This window comes from Lepisosteus platostomus, chromosome 12 (assembly GCF_059453375.1).
Source record: "Lepisosteus platostomus isolate fLepPlt1 chromosome 12, fLepPlt1.hap1, whole genome shotgun sequence".
Taxonomy (NCBI): domain Eukaryota; kingdom Metazoa; phylum Chordata; class Actinopteri; order Semionotiformes; family Lepisosteidae; genus Lepisosteus; species Lepisosteus platostomus.
Window position 1 is genome coordinate 33,229,210 of NC_142622.1, and position 22,249 is coordinate 33,251,458.

Below are 22,249 nucleotides of genomic sequence, written 5' to 3' on the forward strand. Positions count from 1 at the left end.
AACATTTGCCATGGAAACATTCTTGACTTGAAGTTTATTTGCCTTTTGTTGTGACTAAGCCTTTAAACCATATATTAGACAGCTGCTGTGATTGAGATATTTGTTCATTTTTTATTAACTTAAAATGAATGAAATGCCATTCTAAATCACCCCAGAACTGCTGAATAACAATCTACCAGAGTTTATTGCTCTGGAGGAGCTAATCGCTGAGGCAATAGCGTCATTATAACATCTGGCTTTCAGAGTTGCATTATGTACATTAAAATGTAATTATGGAAGAAGAACATTTTATATCTTAGCCAGACTGGCATTGGGCACAGTTGAACTAGGCAACTGCCTAGGGTCCCGAGACCACCAGTGGCCCCCCTCAATGTGCAATACAACATGTTTTTAATCAGCAAGTTTAAATGTGTGCGAAAAATTCCCTACAGAGATTCTTCCTGTTGCTGCTGTAAATGATCCTAATAGAGGCCCTGTCATAATCGAGTACGGAATATGTTTCTGAAGCGCAGGAAAGAAGAGGGGGATAAGCGATCTCAGAACAGGTGAAGTCACTGTAATAATGCATATTATTACAAATGTGTTTCATTTGTGTTTGTGTCTGTCAGATCCATGTAACTAACGAACAGTAGAGCTGACACATTTTCAAGCGAGGCACATAGACTATTAGAGGTGTTTTATCAGAAGTTAACAGATTGTAGGTAGCCAAACAAAACTGTGAAAGTGAATGAACGGTACCAAAGAATAATTAGCAGTTATACGCAATTGGCATTAAAAGGCACTGTTTTCCTTGCAGCTTCTCCTGTATTTCATTAAATTAGGGTTTGTAGCTCTTCGGATTGCAGTCGCTCTCCCAGTGACAGTGGCAGGAGCAGAGTTCAGGTTGATTAAAACATACCTTGGCAGAAGACCGTTTCAGTGGACTGGCCCATCATGAGTATCAATCACACAGTGTGCTGACTACAGATCTAGCAGCCATATCACCCTGCAACTCACAACTGGCAGCCAACTGAAGCTAAGCAGGTGTGAGCCTGGTCAGTACCTGGATGGGAGACCTCCTGGGAAAAACCAAGGTTGCTGCTGGCGTTAGTGTGGCCAGCAGGGGGCGTTAACCCTGCGGCTCATGTGGGTCCTAATGCCCCAGTGTAGTGACGGGGACACTATACTGTAAACAGGCGCTGACCTTCAGATGAGACATAAAACCGAGGTCCTGACTCTATGTGGTCATTAAAAATCCCAGGGTGTTTCTGAAAAGAGTAGGGGTGTACCCTGGTGTCCTGGCCAAATTTCCCATCGGCCTTTATCAATCATGGCCTCCTAACAATCCCCCTCTATAAATTGGCTTAATTACTCTGCTCTCCTCCCCACTGATCGCTGATGTGTGGTAAGCGTTCTGGCGCACTATGGCTGCCGTCGCATCATCCAGGTGGATGCTGTGGAGGGGAGTCCCCATTACCTGTAAAGCGCTTTGAGTGGAGTGTCCAGAAAAGCGCTACAGTATATAAGTGAAAGCAATTATTATAAATCTATGAAGATGTAATGTATGATTTTGCCTCCGAAAAATCTAGCCGAATTGGTTTTATGGACGTTTTTTTATAAAACTTTCCCATCTGTTCAGCCTTACTGATCTCACCTCCCTTTCGTATTGAGTGCCCTTATTTCTTACTGAATTACATCTTTATTTCTACACTTCCTTTCAACGAAGGTTTCAATGTAACTGTAAAGTTAATCTGTAAAATATTATGTACTACAATTTTGAAGTAACAGCTTCTGTTTATCGCTGTTTATTGTTAATAATGTTCCCTTTTATTACTTTCAGTGTTAAAATACATGTTCATCTCGTAAAATTGGTGCTTCTTGTTCTTGCTTGTCACTTATTTTTTATGTGGTCTTTCAAAGCTGGTTAATAAGTTTCCTGGTTATTGTCTTCTTTTCTTTTGCACACTCTGCATATTAAAAATGACCTGGGTCAACAAAAGTGCTGCTCAAGAACCAGACATTTTATTCCATAATATAACTCCAAACATGTTAACCCATGAGAGCTCTACCCTGTGGTATTTAACTTACATGAATCCCATCGCCACACCTACCAATCAACACAGAGCATCATTTGATCAGTGCCATAAACCAATAGCAGTTGGCTTTATTCACTATGGCGTCACATGTGAATATTACTAGTATATCATTAATGTATATAAATGCTCTAATTAGTAAAATAAGGTTGTGTTGGGAGCTGATAATAGTATTGTATGTGCAAATTGTGATCTGGAGGGAACCCTTTCCAAGGTCTTGCCTAGGACTCCCAAGAAGCTAGGGCCGGTCCTGTTTCTTAGCCTCACGAAACAGTATGATGTACATTAAGAAAGGAAAATTTGGAATACACTCTACGATAACTTATAGTTTTCCCAGTCAAACACAGGAATTGTTGTTCAAACTGTTCAGTAGGAGTTCATTCTGTAGACTATGGTATTTTTACAACAATATCTACACCAATAATGAGCAATTACAAGGACCACATTGGCATGTAGTACGATTGTTTATTTTAAAGTAAGAGCGCCTGTGATCCAACATTCTATTTGCAGCCAAAGAACTTAGAATACAAGTGATATTTAATTCAATCATTAAACTGTTTTTTTGTAGTTTAAGAAAATTATGTTCTCTATAATGCATGGATTCAAGGTTCTTAAAGTGAGTTAGATGCACGAACCATAGTCAAAGGTTTTCAGAGATCCTGCCTTTTGATTTTTCTTTTAAAATCTACATGGACACAGTTTGAACTATTCTTAAACTCATTGTGCTCATTTATTATTTTTCTCTGTGTAGCTGATACTGTTAATTTTCCTTCTCCTTCCTTAAATGTGGTAACCAACCAACAATAACTGAATAGAAGACACTCTTGCCCCTTCAGTACCACTTTTTACCAATCAAGCAAGTTATTAATATATAAAATATATAGGAAAACTTAGAGGTTGATTCTATATTAAAGTAAAAAGGAGGAAGAAAATCTCAGTGTTTCCCTTTTCTTTGCCTATGAGGGACAATGAGGGCAAGAGTACAAATATGAGGCCAAGAGGTGGTCTAGGGAATTTAAAAGAAAGAAAACGGAGACATTTATTCAACATACATAAACATTAATGTCGATTTTAGAGAGCAAGGTGGGGACCACACCCCTATTCTTATCAATGGGGTGGCTGCAGCGATGGTTAGCAGCTTCAAGTTCCTGGGTACCTTCATTACCAATGATTTAACATGGTCCCAGCATGTAACAGAAGCTACAAAGAACTTCCTCAGACAGTTGAAAACATTTGGTCCATCTTCAACTATCCTTACTACATTCTACAGGTGTACTATTGAGAGTGTGCTCACGTGTGATATTACAGTGTGGTTTGGCAGCAGCTCGATTTCTGACTGAAAGGCATTATGGGGGGGTAATCAGGTCAGCCCAGTCCATTACTGGAGTACAGCTCCTCTCTATTGTGGACATTTTCATAACTCGCTGTCTCAGGAAGGTGGGGAGTATTAATAAGGTTAACAATCATCCTGGTTTCTCACTTTTCTCTCCCCTGCCCTCTGGTAAGCATTATAGGAGCATAAAGGCATGAACCTCCAGAGTCAGAGACAATTTCTTCCTGCAAGCTGTCCGACTATTGAATTCTACCTCTAACACTCACTCACACGGATGTTTTTGTTTTGCACATTGCCTGTGCTGACTTTTATTTAAATTGCATTTCATTCTACTTTGTCGTTGTTGCTGCTGCTGTTCTGTGTTTAAGTTTGGTGTTTCCCCTGTATTGGAAATAAGGATTTCATTGTGCTTGTGCACATGGCAAATAAACTGAATTGAATAATGGGGACTTCCATGAGGAAAAGAGGGACTTAAGTCAGTGCGTCTCTTTTTAAAATTTAGATGTAAATTTCCAAGTGTTTTTATTAGACACCCACCCAATTTGGAATTGTCAATTGTCTTTTTCCTCTTGGCTATTAGCAAGAGAATTGCACTCACATGGGCTGAATGAGGAAGAGCAGACAGACTCTTAGGAGTTGTGGGAGTGAGGAACAAGCTACCCAGCCGTGTTGTTGAAGCCAGTTGTACCTGTTTTCTTTCAAGAAGGGCCAGATTAGCTACTGATTACCAATCACGCTTTCCTATGTTCTTCCAACACACTCACTCATTGAACCATTCACACACTACAAGCTGTAGAACTTCACTATGTGCCTGTATGCACTTGGGAAGTCACGGTGAATACTGTTTCACTGGGAGTCGAAAAGCCCCCGATTTATCCCAAACTTACCCCTGGTGGCACTCATCCAGTGGTGGGCATCACCACTTGGGGAAACTCAGTCCTTGTCGGTTAGTAAAATGAACCAGGATTGAGCTTCCAGCTTCTGAGTCATGGAGCTCAGCTCGTGCTCAGAGAGAGAATCTTTACTGGATGAGCTCCAGGTCGGTACATCTAAATAGCAAAATGTAGATACAGTATATGTAAAATGATGCACTCTAACAGACCGGTATGCACTCACTAAAAACATATTTTAAAATATTGTTAATCTCCCACCTTCTTCAGAAAAGCTTACAGATTCAGAAGAGGCTACAATAGAAATTCAGAAAATAAATTCAAAATCTGAAGCCAGTCACACTTGTGTAACCTGGCTTGGAGCTATACACATCAACTCCATGTGCGTATCTGACACAGCTGTGAATTAAAATACTTTGAGCATCCCAGAGGAAGTTAAATGAGGCATTGCATATGGGCTATTTAAACTGTTCTAAAACTAACATTAAATGTTCAATGTTAAAACCAATGTTTTAAAGTGTCTAAAAATGTTTTTTTCTTAAAGCTTCCTTCTCTTTGTATACTTTTAGCATTACAGAGATCCCCAAATCCTAATTGTTCTTGCACATATATTCTAGACATGTCATTGGAAGAAATTAAAATGCAGTTCCATGGAACACTCCAAAAGTGTCTTGCAGAGAAATTAGTAATGCTTATGTTTATTTATGTTTATTCTGGCCATCACACTGTATTAGAAACCAGAACTGATAAAGGCTTTGCAGAGACGTCCGCTAAAAACATAATGATTCTAAAGTGTGTTATTTGCAGGATCTGCTTGCATATGTGTGTGTAAGAGTATATATTATAAAGTTTATACATAACAGCGTATAAACAGTGTCCTGCTGATTCACAAATGGCTCTGTTTTAAAAAATGCAGTTGTCTCTGTGAAGTGAAGTCTTGAGTTGTTAATTGAAGACCTCCAGGCAGTTGGTGAAGTACACTTTAGATTGCATGGAGTGGAACAGCCTTCCTGACAATTGGCAGAGCACTTTCACAACCCAGGCTTAGAGCCACAAAGGTGGAGTGTTTAATCTGGGCACTTGTGTTATCCATTCCCTAATTGAGTTATAATAAGCAATGGCTCTGGATAACAGGAATGTGTGGTGCTTCTGTACTTTTATCTCCTTTGTTAAAAAGCTCTTGAGCAAGAAGAGAAACAAAAACATGACCTTACCCACGTACTTTAGCAGTCTATAGTACTGCTTGTACTTGTATTGATAGAGAACACTGGTCATTTTCATCTACTTCTGTGTAACATGGCTAGAAACACTAATGTTTTTCTAATGCTGGATGGATTAATAGTAGGAGGTTCACAGTGTTGTTGAGCTGTACCTTGATATAAAGTTAAATAGGGATTGGTTCCGTTTAGACTGAAAAGCTCTTCGTTAGAGCACTTAATAAATGCTTGCAAGCAGATTGAATTTCCCTGGGATCTGTGTAGGGCCTCATCCCAGCATGTTGAATGATTACTTCCCTGTGGACCTCATGAGCGCTGGAGTAAAAGTTATTTCTCCTGACACCACGAGCTAAAACGAGCGAATTATTCACGTCGGAAGTTACAAATCATTTTCTCCAACCTAGTAAAACCTCTGAAAAAAAAAGCATGTCGTAATTCTACATTGGATTGTGTTTTACTGTAACGTGAATGGAACATGTTTGCATGTTCTTTGCATGTTCCTGCTCCTGACTAATTAATTCTGATTTGGTCTCCTAAGGTGTTTAGACATTTTTGCATTCCACTTTAATTTTCAAGCAAACCAGTTGAATGAACTAGATATTGGTACTGCTGGCTTAGATGATTAAAAGGAGACCTTGATCGAATGAAAAGAATGTTTATGTACACTTCTGTTCTCCTTAAGTGAGTCTGTTTTTTATGGATGTTCCTTCTTTTAGAAGATGATCACAGGCTTCCTTGTAGCGTGAGAGATGATTTTATCACTGTTCATACAGGGAGCCTCTCTTTGAATGCATCCAGTTTCTTAATGAGCTGACATCAAAGTTATCCTATTTACCTGTCAGCAACGACATTTCATCACAGAGTTTACATTGATATATTTAAGGAAATGTGGCATGAATCTTCTAGTTTTGAAGCTAACCTTTTAAACTTAAACCAGCTACATTTGTACTTGGTGCAGATTTATGCTTCTTTTATGCAGCGATGACTTTAAAAAAAGGCAGCGTGAATTTTGAACTGTCACTTTGACATTGTTTATGCAAATTAACCTGTAAGGAAGAGAACTGGAGGACTAATTTGTATCCGCCTTTATTCATTTTCCTGCTTGATTGCAAGATTCTACATTATGTTCTGATATTTCTGCTTTGATTTCTGTTGGCCACGTTCCATATCTATTACATTTTAAAAATCGCATAACTGACTATGAACAGGAGTCACAAGGGTAAGTGGTGTACATTTAGCTCAGTGTCGCCAGGAGTAGGGTTGTCATTAGCTGTCCAGGGCTCTCTTGGTTCCCAGGGAATCAGTAACCCTGTGACTTCCTGGGGTAGGTTTGCAGTGGTGTCAATAAAGTATGTGCCTCTCCTGCAGTCCTCCAGTAAGTGACTGTGGAGACTGTAGCATATCCGAGTGAATACCTCTGTGAGATGGCCGATTGGAAGAGCCGGTCTGCACCTCCTCATTCTCCCTCCCTAGGTACAGGAGTTTAATATTGTGAGCAAAGATGTTAGCAAATAACTGGCAACTTTTGTAAAAAAATAAAAATTGTTCTGAAAAGACTGTGAAGGAGAGGTGATATAAAGTTGAACTCAGCATGTTATAGACTTTAGGACACTGTGTTTCTGTAAGGGGCGTAATAATTTTGCTGAATTGCTTCCACATACTGTACAGTATCTTGAATCAGCAAAGTAAAGACTGACACTAGAAAAACTAAGAAATCTGTGCCTTGACATACTGTGATGTGTTAATTTTAACTGAGTTATATAATATAATAAGAAGACACAGGTGTATTAACCCCCGTACAACTCTTAGAAGTTCTCCAAAGTAATGAATTTCATATCTTTAAAATTGAGCAAAGCAAATGTGAAATGCAGTTCTGTAACAATTTCCTTGGATTGTTTAATCAAAGATGTAGTTTTCCACTCCTTTTCACACTAGAGTGTCGTTGGAAACTGACGAAAAGGTGTTTGTCTTACCCTTTCTGTCGTTTTTCTCTACAGAATTCCAGTGCAGATCACCGTGTGCGGCTAGACCTCGGATTATGGGACAAATTCAGTGAGCTGGCCACAAAGTGCATTATCAAGATAGTGGAATTTGCAAAAAGAGTGCCTGGTTTCACAGGATTGACTATCGCTGACCAAATCACTCTTCTCAAAGCTGCCTGTCTAGACATTCTGGTAAGTGTTTTGAATGGTTTTACTACTTAACACAGTTAATGATACCAGTATAAACATTGAAGATTACCTGTTCATTTGGATTGGAAGGATTTCTAATCAATTTCCACACTGAACTCTTTGTAGGGATAATAATAAAACATTAATAAAAGTGCAATCTTTACAGCAAACTTTTTTCAGGTCCTGCACTTTCCCGACTGTACTGCTTCCTCGCACTCATCAGTCCGTGACTACTCTAAATCATAGCTCGTGGCTTTGACAGTTCCTCAGAATTAGTTACTTCACGTGGACTAACAGCTAAAAAAACCTGCAGCTGAGCAGAACTCCTTAACTCTGTGGAGAACTGCACTGTCAGAGTAAGCTTATTCTGCCCTGGCAGTATCTTTGAGTTTTTCAGGATTTGGTTTAATTTCTTTTATGTACAGTCAGGCAAATATCAAATGAGAGAGTTTACATAAGGATGTTAAGAGATTTGTGTTATAGTTTTTTCTTCATTAAAGAAATAATAATTTGTTTCAGCAAAGTAAGTAGAATTCTATAAAATGTAATAAAATGTAAACAGTTTGGAACAATTGAGAATTTCTGTTACCAAAGACAAAAAGGATTTTTCTTTACAGACCCCCCTTAAGAAACGGGATAAACAAAACAGCAATTAATAGATCACAGTATTGCTCAACTTAATCTATAACACTGACCTGAACTATGCATCAGGAAGAACCTTTGTCTTGAAATCAGTATATGCAAAATCATACTTTGAAAATATATCACTGACAAACTTTCTAATAAAATATTTGCACTATGTATGGTATGTATTTGGAGCACAATTCAAAACGATTTCCTTGTATCTAGAAACATACAGTACAGTATCAAACATTCCTATAGAACAAAAATGTTTAAATGAAAGCTTGCCTCTTTTTTCCCCCCCAGGAAACCATTTTTACTGTTCCCCTTTTCAGAGCACAAATGTGGATGTTTTCGGGTGTGTGGTCTCCTTTCTAACACAGAACCAATTTATAACTAATTACAGGCCTGTCAATGTTACCAGCGTTCTGATAAGCAACACTTGACTAAGTCTTCCACACAAAGGGATGAAACCCATTATGATGTACAGGACTTTAAAAAGTGAACAATCGCTCGGTTGTGGTGTTCAAGAAGAATCATTCGATTCTTTCCTACGGCAGCATCAATTCTCACGATGGATCATTTCTAACTGTTTTCTTGCAAATGGTTTTGAAATAAGTTATTGTTTTACAAATGATGGCTATAAAGTAAACAGGTACTTTATTTTTTGCAACAGTGTTATCCCTTTAACAGTATTGTGCTTTATATGTGGTGTAAAAATGAATTTATTGTGCCCCCAAAATACTGTACATCAACAGTGAAATGTTCCCAAACATTGCTCCATTGAGCTACAGTACAGTATGTGTCTTAAGGAATATTACATGTAGAAATACCCTGGAGGGTAGAATTGGTCCAAATCCAAAAGCAGTGCCGGTAACTGAATAACTGAGGATCACGTGCTTTGTTCACCTGAGCTAGGACTTAGCTGAGCCTGCTTAAAAGTAGCGAATCCTAATAGGACATCTGTGTTATGCAAAGTAGAATTTCTGCCACCATGTTACTGTATTTCACAACTTTCCAAAGCAACGGGTCAGCAGTGCCTCTCAGCAGGGGGGGTAGACATTATTGTTTTTGTTTAACCATTTTGTAAAATATCTCAAGAATTTGATACTACTGCCAAAACACTATACATTACATCCTATTTAATTTCCACTGGTAGTTCAGTTTCCTGAAAAATAAACAACCTGCATACAGGATTTGTTAGGGTCATGCACTAATATTATTTCTGTTTATCTACGAAAGACTGTAAATACCTACAGATATTAATAAGTGTTCTAATCTTACGTAAAAAATATATATTTTATTTGTGCACCGACTGAACTGTACAGGTTTGAACATGTTTGAAGTCCTTGTGCATTTTTGTATTTATCCTAAAAAGCTGACTATCCTGTTAAAAATTGCAGATGAAAGGGAAATAAAGGAAATTAAATTAAGAATTGAACAATTTGTGAAACCGTTTATCTGTTTTTCATGACTACATATCTTTATTTGAATACAAGAACTAAAACAGACCATAACATTGTCCAAAATGAGTAAAGTTAATTACAAACCATTTATTTGAGGTTGTGCAATGTGAGAACTTTCTTGATGAGTTTTAAAGGCTGACAGCAGTGAAACTCCTAGACACCTACAAATATGGTGCTATGTAAATTTTACTCATTAAAAGTACAAAGCAGGTTGAACATTTAGGTTTCTGCTCCACTGCATAACCTCTGAGTTCAGTTAAACCCTTTGGGATTTCTGTAAGAGGAGAGCTTTACTGGATAACCACATACTGTATACTTCATACTGTATATTCTCAGAACTACTTTCTTCCATTATGGTGTTGACTGAAAATCCCATTGCGGACTCCAAAGAAAGATCAAACAAATAATATTTCTCAGCAACGCCTGCATGAGTCATGTTGAACATGTTTTATTCTCTTTAATAATTCTGTTGTTTTTCAATTCATTGTCAAAGCCAACCTCAAAAGGTGTCATCTGGAAAAAGACTATATTATCAATGGGGTACAATTTCAATTAAGCCTACATGTGAATTCAAAGTTAGCATAAAATAGTTCCTTAATGCTTTATGGGATCTAATTACTAAAATATTACTGTGGAATGAGTAATATTCCATTTCACAGTTAATTAAATTTCTTTTTCAATTTCTTAGATACCAATAACCAATGATGTAGCTGAAGGTACTTAATCGTTTAAATAATTATTACTAAAGGGGAATATTACCTGCATCCTGAACACAATATAATTAAAAAATGAAACAAATGTGTGCTTTTATATATGTTCTTATCTATTTTAATTATTAGTTCAGCAGAGACTAAGCTATGAAATTGACAAATTGAATCAAGTCACCCTGGAAGTCACATTACACAAAGGCAGTGTTATCTCTGAATATTTAAAACTTCAGAAGTCTTGGTTTAAAACTGTTGGGCACTGTGTTTCTACAGTGTAAGTGTTTTGGCAATAAAGAGTTTAAACTTGAACTAGACTCAACAACTGTTTCAGTCAATCGCTAATATAAGACTAAAACTAGAGTATGTTTTACTATCCTGCATTTAAAATCACAAATTAGTTATTGGTATATATCCTACTTGTATATTAATATATCAGTTGATCCATACAGAGGTCATGGTGATGTAGCAGTTAGTGTAGCTTCCTTGCACTTTTAGTGTCCTGGGTTCGAATATGGGCTAAGGTATCGTCTTTGGTGACCTTGCTTTTTTCTTCCTGTGTTCGCATAGTTTTTACTTTCCAAATGCTCTAGTCAGCTCCCCTGTTCCGAAGTTTTTTTTGTAATTTATGCATTTTTAAGCGTATGTTATTTTTTCCAGCACTGTTTTCAGATCTTTACTGGGAATGTCAGACAGGGGCAGCCATCATTGTTTGCCTCCAATACCTTTTAAAAACACTGCTAACACTATTGTTGTATCAGTGACTATGTAGGTTGCCGTCTTCAAAGGAAGCTGAATGTGCCTGTTACCGCAGTTAATTTGCAAGAGAGATGCATTTGCCTCCCACTCATCTTGAAGCCTGTTGCCTGGCAGTGATGAAAGTGAAACAGTGCCAAAAGATTAGGCCTAGTTGGTCTGCTGCTCAGAAAAATAGGCTAGGACCTTTAGGCTGCATATAATGATCACAAAATGCTTTGAAAAGTAAATGCAGTTTTCATTACGTACAGCATTCTTCCAGTGCTGTCCGTGTGTGCGCGCTCATTTCCGAGAGAGAAAATTGTTCTCGGTCTTACGAGTGGTTTTATTAGATATTTTCTCTTTTTGTATTTAATATGTATGCATGGAAATTATATATAAGCTTTAATGTAATTGTTTGATCTAGAGCACGAGTTTTATTGAAGTACTGGTTTCAACTTGTTTCAACTGGTTATAGCTGGTTTTCTCTGGTTCCCAAATCTAGATTCTCCGGATCTGTACAAGATACACACCAGACCAGGACACAATGACCTTCTCGGACGGCCTTACGCTGAACAGAACGCAAATGCACAACGCAGGATTTGGCCCTCTCACCGACCTCGTCTTCACGTTTGCCAATCAGCTCCTGCCTTTAGAGATGGATGACACGGAGACAGGCCTCCTCAGTGCCATCTGTCTCATTTCTGGAGGTGCGTATCTCCACATGGTGCGCAGTGCTCATCACTGCAGGTTGTAGGAAAATGGACCGGAAAGGAGCATCTGAACAAGGGGAGGAAGAAAGAAAAAAACTAATTTTTGCAGATCCCTACAACACAAGCCATTATCACTAGAAAACTAGGCTCTATAATTACAAGTGCACAATTTAAATTGACAATCACCTTTCCTTTGTTCTTTTATCACTGGTCCATGTATTGGTTTGCTGTATTATTTTCTGAATGGAACAAGTAATAGGTTTATTCCAGTACAGGCGAAAAGTTGTGTTTTCTTTCTTTTCATTTTTTCAGCATGGAATAATTGTTCCTTTGCAGCCTATGCACGCTGACGCAGCTACCCACCTGAACTTCTTTTCTTAATCTCTGTTCTTATTTTCTTAATTTTCTGTTCACTAAAGCTCAAAGCTTTTAATTTACAATAAACAGGATTTCAGATTCGTTGTCTGTGATGTATGTTCATATACATACATACATTTAAAGTCGCTAAGAGGGATTTCAGTTTGTTTTTGTTAGGTTTTGACTATGCTCATCTTTTTTGGCCTTCTTTTAACTTTCATTTCCAGCAATTGCTAAAATGTCTTAGAGATCGTAACTAGACATCAAGCAAGAGTTGTATACAGTGCCCATATACATACAGATCCATGCTCAGTGTGCACCATAAGAAGCAGCTGTGATCAACAGGCAGCAACCATTTTGCATTTGTCTTTATACATTTAGTTCACAAGTGCAATACAAATACAGTTATGTGACCAGAATTGTGAAAGAACACTTTCTAAAACTAAAAAATACATTTCTGTGATAGTGTAATATGATAATGATAATGCAAAGTATTCTGTATATTAAATTTGTGGGGTTTTTTGGTTATCATACAATAAATTGTTTTATGTTTATGTACATTACTTTCATACATATAAGATAAGATTTTTATTGTCCCCTGAGGGTAATTTTTTATGAACACACAGTACTCCTGTACATTTAAATTGAATGCAAACAAAAAAAAGAAAAGAAAAACATTGCACATTATTCTGTTACAAAAAATAAGAAAAACATTGCACATCACTCTATTGCACATGTATAATACATAACAACATGTAACATTTATAACGCATCACAAAACATATTGCATTCAAGTGGGTTGTAAGAATCACAATTTTGTTTATCCTTGACATTTGCGTTGACATCTTTAATGGATAGTGGAACGAAGGAATGTTTGTATCTGTTTCACTTCTGGAACCCTAAAACGTTTGCCAGAAGGAAGAAGTTGATTACAAGTACATTTAATCCTTGCTGTTAAACTCTGATCTAAGATCTGGAGCATCAATGATCTAACGCCGTGAGATTAGCCAAAACTCCCTGGTCTTGAAAGGACAAGATGTACTCTTTGTATAGGTCTTACATGGAGCAGCTCTTTAGATTATAGTGTCTTTCAAAGAAGAAGTTATACAGTAAATTAAAACAATAAACATTAATTAACTCTTGCCATTTCACAATTCTAGAAAGGACCGTCTAAATAGACTTTTATTTTCCACTTGAGTACTGTATATAAACATACACAATTAACATGAAATTGAAAACAGTCCTTAAATGAGTGATGCAGAAACATTTATTTCATTGGCTTTTTTCCAGTGTTTAGATTCCGTGAGATTTTATGTTTTAGCAACCATTTAATGTCTCATAATAATACATTTTTATTTACGAACAAATTTATTCTAAGGCTTTGTACAATAGCACCCATATAATTAAGTTGTATTGAGCACATTCTGCATCAACTGTTTACAGCCTCTACAACATGCCAAAATAGGATCACACAGTGCAGCCACTATCGTAAAACTCTATAAATGGGCTTGACAGGAAGCATTTCCTAGAAAACAGCAGTTTAATATATACATACTGCCATCATATGGCAATGTTGAATACTGCAGCTCTCCAATTTGACTTTAGTTAGCTCTCACACACACTGCTGTTGTCGAACCACTATATTGTTCTATTTTGGTTCCTCTGACAGTTATTTAATGGTGACAAAGCTGTTAGCATTGCTGCCTGGCAGTCCGGGGACCTTAGTTTTATTTCTGGGGTGCTATCTGTGTGGCGTTTGTATGATCTCCTTGTGTGTGGGGCGGAGTGGTTGTTCTGTGGCTAAAGATCTGCGCCTGTGGCTGGAAGGTTGTCAGTTCAAATCCCACAGCTGGCAGAGGAGTCCTACTCTGTTGGGCCCCTGAGCAAGGCCCTTAACCCCAGCTGCTCCAGGGGTGCTGTACAATGGCTGACCCTGTGCTCTCTCCCTTTCTGTGTGCCTGTGTGTCTCATGGAGAGCAAGCTGGGGTACGCGAAAAGACAAATTCCTCATGCAAGAAATTGTATAGGGCTAATAAAGTGATGTGATGTTATGTTCAAGTGAGTTTTCTCTGGGTACTCCAGTTTCTTCCCACAGTCCAGAGACATACTGGTAGGTTAATTGGCTTCTATAAAATCGACCCTGGTGTGAGCGTATGTGTTTGGGTCTGTATATCTGTCCTGCAGTAGACTGGTGTCCATTGCTTGCCAAGACAGGCTCTGGCAGATCCAAGGAACCAAGCAAGTTTTATTAATGGAAAAAAATATGTCTGACAATTCCTAAACAGGTTTCAGTATTTTATTTAATTGTGAGTGACTTCTGCCTTTTTCAAAGGTGCTTGGCCTAAGCAAGCATCTGCTTTGAAACACATAATAATGAAAATGTGCTCTTTGTAAAGACGATGTAATACTCTCATTGACAGACCGACAAGACCTTGAGGAACCAGCAAAAGTTGACAAGCTACAGGAACCACTGCTAGAGGCATTAAAGATCTATATAAGAAAGCGGAGACCTAGTAAACCACATATGTTTCCAAAGATTTTAATGAAAATCACAGATCTGCGCAGCATCAGTGCGAAAGGTAAGAAACCCTGACTTAAATCCACATATAAAGAATCTAAAGGGGGGAATGACATGGCAGTTTGTCATGGTATAAGACAGAAGACAAAAAGAAAACTCCAGGATATTGAGATTTTCATGAATATTTGGGTTCATGGCTTAATCAAGTGTGATGTTGCATTTTCAGTGTTGTACTAGTGAATATCAGCACCACCATGGTCAGTGTGTCAGATCCAGATCATTCAGAATCCCCTGGCCAGGATGTTGCTTTCTTGTTATATGCTTTCTTGTTTTGCCTGTTAGCTCAGCTGGGAATGATGTGAGCAAATTATCTTTGTTGCTAACCTCCTGTGTAGAGTGACAATGAAATCTACTCTGAAACAAATCAAATTAGGTGAATTGCCAAATCAGGTATAATAATGAATTACATTTAGGATTTGTTTTAGTATTCTGAGAAAACTGATTTCTATTCTGCTGCGTGCTCAACACATTCCCTGTTACCCTGCCTACCTACATTTATATATTTAAAACAATGAAAGAGCCTGTCTGTACTGTATATAGAAATATACTGTAAGTTTAAAGTCTGTTTTCACCTTTCACTTTTTTTTTAATATTCAGATTTTTATAGCTTCTTATCAAGTCTAATGCATTATTTTTCTGTGTATCTTGTCACTTTATTAGGTATTTTTGCTGTTCTGAATTATTTTATTTCCTCACACTGCGTATGCTGCGCATATTCATTGGACATGAGGAAGTAATCATGATTGAAATGGAATGGGCTGTAGTTGTCAGATAGAGTACTTCAAAAGCGTCTGTCTCTGTGTTTCCACAGGTGCAGAACGTGTTATTACCCTCAAAATGGAAATTCCAGGATCAATGCCTCCGCTAATCCAGGAAATGCTGGAAAACTCAGAAGGACAAGATGGACAGAGACCTGAGGAAAGTCCAGACAAACCCCAGGACAGCCCCACGTCAGAGGAGAGTGGCCCTGCCGCACAGCTGGCTGAAGAGAAATAGGACCATTGAGAACTTTATTAGACATTCCTTTGCACAATACAGGGGGACGCGCAAAGCCAGAAGCATTTTCAGTGATGCTTTGTCTTTGCTTTGCTTTTTTTTACAACACTAAGGCCTAAAAGGACCAATGCTTTGTGTATAATTGTTATTAAGCTCTTATTTGGGTGGGGGGGGGGGGGAGGACTTGAAACTGTACCCTTGAATTTCAAAGCTCCCTTTGGCCAGACGCCAAAAAAAGAATGACAATAACAGTAACGACGGTTTAAAACTTCAGGTTTCCATTATGTAAATTTCATCGTTGCATGATGGTCTCAAAGCTTGGTAAGTGGTTTTATTCTATACTTCTTGTTGGCATACATTGTACATACCATTGTATGGTTAAACCTATGTTTCTATAATGACTTTGTGGTGCTTTTCCATTGTCTTAAATATGATCATGTTTAAGGCGATACATCAAGATAAAATGGGCTTATTAAGTCCTTAAAATGGTTATATAGAATGTTCTGGCTTAGGTAGGATGGAAGTCTATTTTATATCTGTTTATATATTTAAAGATTTTTTTACTCTTATTTCAACATTCAACAAGATGATAGACTCTACAAAAGTGGCAGAATTCGCCATATCCCTTGGTATCTGTACAATCTGTTAATTCTGTTCAACAAGTTTTGATGCTGTCAAGGGAAGAAATTTCAATAAGGAGACCATTTCAGTTACTTCCAGCTGGCTTTGCACAGTAATTCTGAGAGGATTTGAAAGGGCCAATGTAATCAAAATCACATTTCACATTTTATTGCTGCTTTATCAGTGTCTTTTGGCAGAAAAAAGTAGGGAAAATGCTGTCAATTATATTTTCTTTCCAGAAAGTTGAATGTTTAAAATATCAGTGCAGAACAGACTCATAGCAGTGCAATCTGGATAGAGATTTTAGTTGTTTCACAAAATGAGTCTGAATTGTCAAAGATTTAATGTTTTCCATAGGCAATATGCTTATTTTAAAGAGGGTATTCCAGAGAGTTTCAGCAATGAGTCTACATTTTTGGCTAAAGCATTGTGCGGTTTTCTTCACCTGATTAAAGTATAGCATTTTGGCACTGGGCCTGTTACAGAAAGTGACATCACCCCATTGGAATCTGGATAGCACTAAATTCTCCCACAGTGGGAGGCCCAGCCTTTTAGCATAGTGGAATTCGCTGCTGCGTTGAAGGGTTGCTTTGTGTCTCTGAGCTGGAGTTGCTTATGAGTTTGACTCTCGGGAAGGATATACTAGTAGCTGGACTAGTTATGAAAATACATGAACAAAAAATTTTAAAAAATTTCATCCCAACTCATATAATTGCATACAAAAATGCACCATTATCTTTGAAACCAATTATCTAACCAGTCTAAGCAAGTATCATAGCACTTATCCAAATTCAACGCCTGCAACTAATGTAAAGTAGTGATCTATACACCTAGTCCTGTAGAGTCTCAGTGTACTCTGAGCTTTCTGAACTCTATACATTTTTTATCTGAGCTTGTAGCTATTGAAGATTTTCAATTTTCATAAAGACCAACATGTCAAGGACAGAGATGATATCGAGAATTTCATCATGTTAACTTGTTTTAAAACAAAGTATTTCATGTCTACAGTAGGTTCTCAGAAAACTCCCCATTCACTAACATAATATGACAGAATTGCAGCAAAATTATGAATACAAAGTGTATGGGATTTGGTCTACATGTATATCAGTATTAGTCTTAGGAGTATCTTAAACTCAAAGTTCAAAACAGTAAAAACGGAACGAATTCAAAATAACACCAAATATTTTAAAAACCTAAGGTTTCTTTGTCACACACAGTAAGGGTTTTGGGGGTGAAAAATAGAAAGGAGGAGACACGAGTCTTGTTCAGTTTTAATCTGGGGGACATACTTTTCTTTTATTTCAGTTAATGCTGAGAGGCCTGACAGACCTTTAGTAGGGAACTGGACAAAAACAGAATGAAGGCTTTAAGGGACCAGTCTGTTAACATGTGAAGCTCAAATCCTACTGGTAACCAAAAGGCTCTGACTGGCATTTTATAAAATCCCTGCTGCTTGACAGGTTGATAAGGCTTTCTTTTCTCTTACTCTGAAGGTATCTGTGTGCTTCATCTTAAAGGTGACTACATTTGTCATTTCCCACATCCATGAAATATTCACTGAATTGTTCCTGTAGGCCATGTAAATGTAGAACAGTTATGTCCTTCATACTGTCAACTGAATGATTAACACACTGATCCATAAGATACTCCTGTGTCAAAGACATGTGAATTGATCCCTGCTGCACATATAAAGACCCGTATTCACCTTTATTAATGAATGCGGCTATCCTGTCACTTGACATTAAAACGTTTGAATCCCGACCCTGAAGTGACACATTTAGTCACTCAAATATGGCAGATGGATATCACAACAAGGATATCCAATGAGTGTCCCTGACTTGCTGTACACGTGGAGACGTTTGGTCAGCAAGAAAAATGCAGGCTTCCTTGCAAAGCTCACGCAGTCTTGAGTCGTCCACACCTTGGCCCTAGACAGACATAAGGCCTCTCTGTGTAATGACAGGCTGAGGCTTGCCCCCATCTCTTTGCGTAAAATGGCAAAAATCAATAAATTAACTGAGCGCAACTTTGGCAAGTGCATGATTTGCATTGGAAAGCCCATTGCTGTGAACCTGTGGCATCTTGAGCCAACAGCCATTGTCTGCCTGACATGAAACAATGACTCCAGGTTGCCTTGGGGATTCCTGCTTGCATCCTTGTCACAAGGCCACTGTGCTCTTCGGTCATAGACCTTGCATCACCATGGCCCACGGACCATCATCCCCAGTCAATACCAGTGTCTTGTGCATTGCCACTTAAAGGTTTCAAAAGCACTTCACCTTTAATTCTGATGGCTGCCTGATGTAAAATGAGTCTCTAGTTGTGCACCACTGAATGTAATCGGTCACCTCATCTGTCTGAACTGAGACACTTTTGTGGAGCTGTTCTTTTACATCACTGCCCATCTCTCCAATTTGGCAAGTGTTTTAAAGCAGGACCTCGCCTAGCTATGCTACTAGACTTCACTTCTGTCTTCATCAAGCGCTTATCCTTTGCAGGAGACTTTCTCCCCGTTGTGTGACTGACCAGATTTGCCAATGCGAAGCGCTACATGTAAGCTTCTGTAGCCTTCATTTTAAATGTGCTGTGTACTTCAACTGTTTGGTCCTGTTCAGCCATGTCCTGTTGACCCATTTCGTGTTTGGGTTTAGATATTAAGGTGCTGTGTCTTCTATCAAGAATCCAGTGTGGGTAGAAGATACCTGCACACAACACATTTTGCTTTGTGCATCACCGGACATGCTCAATGTAAAGCTAAACTGGCTTATTTTCAATTTTGCTGGAATCTTTTTTAATCACTTCCAATTGTGCATTTGTCTCCTTTTCTCACTTCAGTTGTCTCCAGGTTCTGCAATGACATCATAGTTCCTAAGGACCTAAACTGGGATTTCTGAAATCTGTGATTGTTAAACTAATTCTATTTTAATTATGTTAGTTTTAAAAATAATCCTTTGAACATATATGAAGTGAAAACAAAAAAGCCCACACAAGTCAAACCTTCTATGGCTTACTGTTTGTGAACTTCGGTTTTTAACCACGTTTACAGCAGATGCATCCTGTTCTCTTGAAATGCACTGTCGGGATATATTGCAGATGATCTGAATGCTTATAATGGTCTTATTACATTTTTGGTCCTGAGTCCCTAATTGAAATAGGTAAATAATTCAATGGGAGTCTAACATACATGACATGCATCTCTCTCTCTCAGGACGTACAATGTACAAATCTCTGAAAACTCCAAAAGTTCATACACAAACATGAACATCAAGATTATGTGTCTGAAATGTACTGAGAGGCATTAAAACCTCTCAAAAAGTTGGTGTTTTGACTCCAGGCCTTTTTAGTGTCTCCTGTTGTCCATGTTTCAACCCATACAGAAAAATAGGAATAATGAATACACAGAAGACTGCAGTTTTGTCTTGATGTTGCAACTCTCAAACACACATTCACAGGCGGCCAAAGGCTGCACTTGGAGTAGGTAGAAGCTCATGCTTGCAAGATCATGTTTTGGAACCAAAGGTTGGGGACGGGGGAAGGGGTATAGGATAACCTTCACTAGTCTAAACTTTTGGAGCCTAAACCGTGCTGATTCTGGTACTTGTTATACAATACATTTCCCAAAATCCCTCTAAAGCAAGAGAAAGTCTTCTGGCATTGCACCAGTTCCATGATATCATCATTCATTGTTTGGCCAACACAGCCTGCTTTGTTTGTGCCAGCTGGATACCTAGTATTCTTTTCTGAATACATTACATTTATATAACTGTACGTACCTAGAAAATGTAATATATCCACTATAAATACTTGCATGCAGAGTAGCAGCGAAGCACCATGGTCATTCATTATTAACAACACTTAGCCACTTCTAATGTTGAAGCTATAAAAAACCTGTAATTCAACCACATATGAAATGATAGTTGGGGATTTTACACATATGGTGGGCCCTGACAGGGTACTGCTGTAGCTCAGCTGGACATCAATTTCTGGTCCCAAAACACTGGGGGACAGGGTGTGATTCACCTATTTTAAAAAATGTAGTCTCCAAAGCAGTTGCTTGTTGCTTGAGATGCACATAAATCCTGTCTTAAATGTATCCATTGTCATAATGGTATGCTTTAATTTCCCTGTGGTATATTTGCATTTCATTGATTTGCCAACAGATGCAGACATGCAACATACAGTATGTTGGCAAGGGAGTTACACATCTGCAGAACAATGGAGATTAAAATAACGGTAATAGTCAAATACCAAGACTGGATGATTCCTACTTTTTTTTTCTACAAGTCAATTAGGATTTTAAATATATTTTTATACCATGTAGTAAAAGGTATACATAAAGTGGGATTTTATTTTTTCAAAAGGTTTTTAATTCTTAGACATTTACAAGAACTAGGTCATTACAAAGTGGTGTTATTAAAAAAAACTGCTTCTAAGCAGTGACTCTACGCTTAATTGAATCTTACTGCACACAAAAGTTTCCCCCTAGGAAGAAGAGGGGAAAGTGAGCAAGAGTATTGAATGTAATAGCGTGCGCTTTGAGATGCCTTTTGGTTCCATTTCTCCAAATTGATTTTTTTTTATCATTGTATTCTAGTTTGTCTATGCACATTAAATGCATCAAAAGTTTCAAACCGAAGATTATGAATTCCAAGAGGATTGGGATCCATAATGCTGAGAGCCATTCTGTACACTTGTGAATGTTACAACACAACTCGCACCACAGGAAGTATTGAAATAGTCTCCTTCAGTTATTTGTAAAACATATCAAACACTCTGTGTATCTCTGATCTCACCCGTTTGGCAGCAAAGATAGCCTCCAAGGCAAAACACAGTGTGACAGTGTTGTTCTGTTTTCCCGTGTCATTTTGAGCCAGTTAGGAAATGTATGTAAATTGGCTGAAGCAGTAAATCACGATACAGCAGTGTTGTAGAATTGTGTTCATAGATACATTAAAAATCTATTACTTTAGGATTAATTTAAAACACTAATGCAGGGGCAACAATTACATGAGAAAACTATACTAAAGATCTCTGCTTATTAATTTGATTCACGCAGAAACAGTGACTGAGCCCATTCATTCAAAGCCCTGCTGTTGGAATATTCTTTTGTATTTGCTATATCTGTAATGTATTTTCACTGGCTCTTGTTTGTACATTAACAAGCTTTTTATGTTCATATACTGTTTACCTTTACCATGGAATCTCCTGGCAAAATAATAAAATATATTTATTTTAAAATACTAAGGTATGTTAATTTAATGGTAAGTACATGGTTTGGTAAAATGACCTACGATGCTACTGTATTTTAAGAAAAAAAGATAGAAAAGGGAATTAAGAAACCATCTTATCATTGATTAAATAGTCCATTTGAAATGTATACCATTTGTCACATTTATGGTTTCATGTAAAATGTGATACCATGCCACTAAAGTGGACTGTACAGTGTACAAGCCAACAGCTCTACGGAACATTATGATCACCTTCACGCACACAGGATTGACGATGACTAGGTATGCTTCCAAACGAAAGAGTTAATCTAAAAGGAGTTTCTTGCATACGGTATTTTAGGCATATAAAGTTCAGGTCAACCATCCAAGATCAGTGAAAGAAGTAGTGAACATTTAAGATGAAAAGGTATGCACCAATATATCAGAAATCACATAAAGGCTAGCACAACACCCTAGATGTAAGAGCAGTTACACCTCCTCTCTCAGTTGCATGAATATCACTGATGTCATCCATGATTAGTCAACTTACCTTATATTTACTGCAAAC

The 22,249-nt window shown here is 37.8% G+C and overlaps 1 protein-coding gene across 4 annotated transcripts in view; it reads left to right on the forward strand.

Annotated features, from left to right (window-relative positions):
- The window catches only part of LOC148651421 (retinoic acid receptor beta-like), a 263,163-nt gene extending 241,449 nt beyond the window's left edge, over positions 1-21,714 (forward strand). For all 4 annotated transcript variants that reach the window (XM_088601681.1, XM_088601679.1, XM_088601680.1 and 1 more), the window contains 4 exons: positions 7,510-7,686; positions 11,715-11,919; positions 14,700-14,858; positions 15,669-21,714. In XM_088601681.1, the coding sequence (XP_088457807.1) occupies positions 7,510-7,686; positions 11,715-11,919; positions 14,700-14,858; positions 15,669-15,853 (726 nt within the window). In that variant the 3' untranslated portion in view covers positions 15,854-21,714. The remainder of the gene's footprint in view (positions 1-7,509; positions 7,687-11,714; positions 11,920-14,699; positions 14,859-15,668) is intronic.
- Positions 21,715-22,249: the final 535 nt, after the last annotated feature.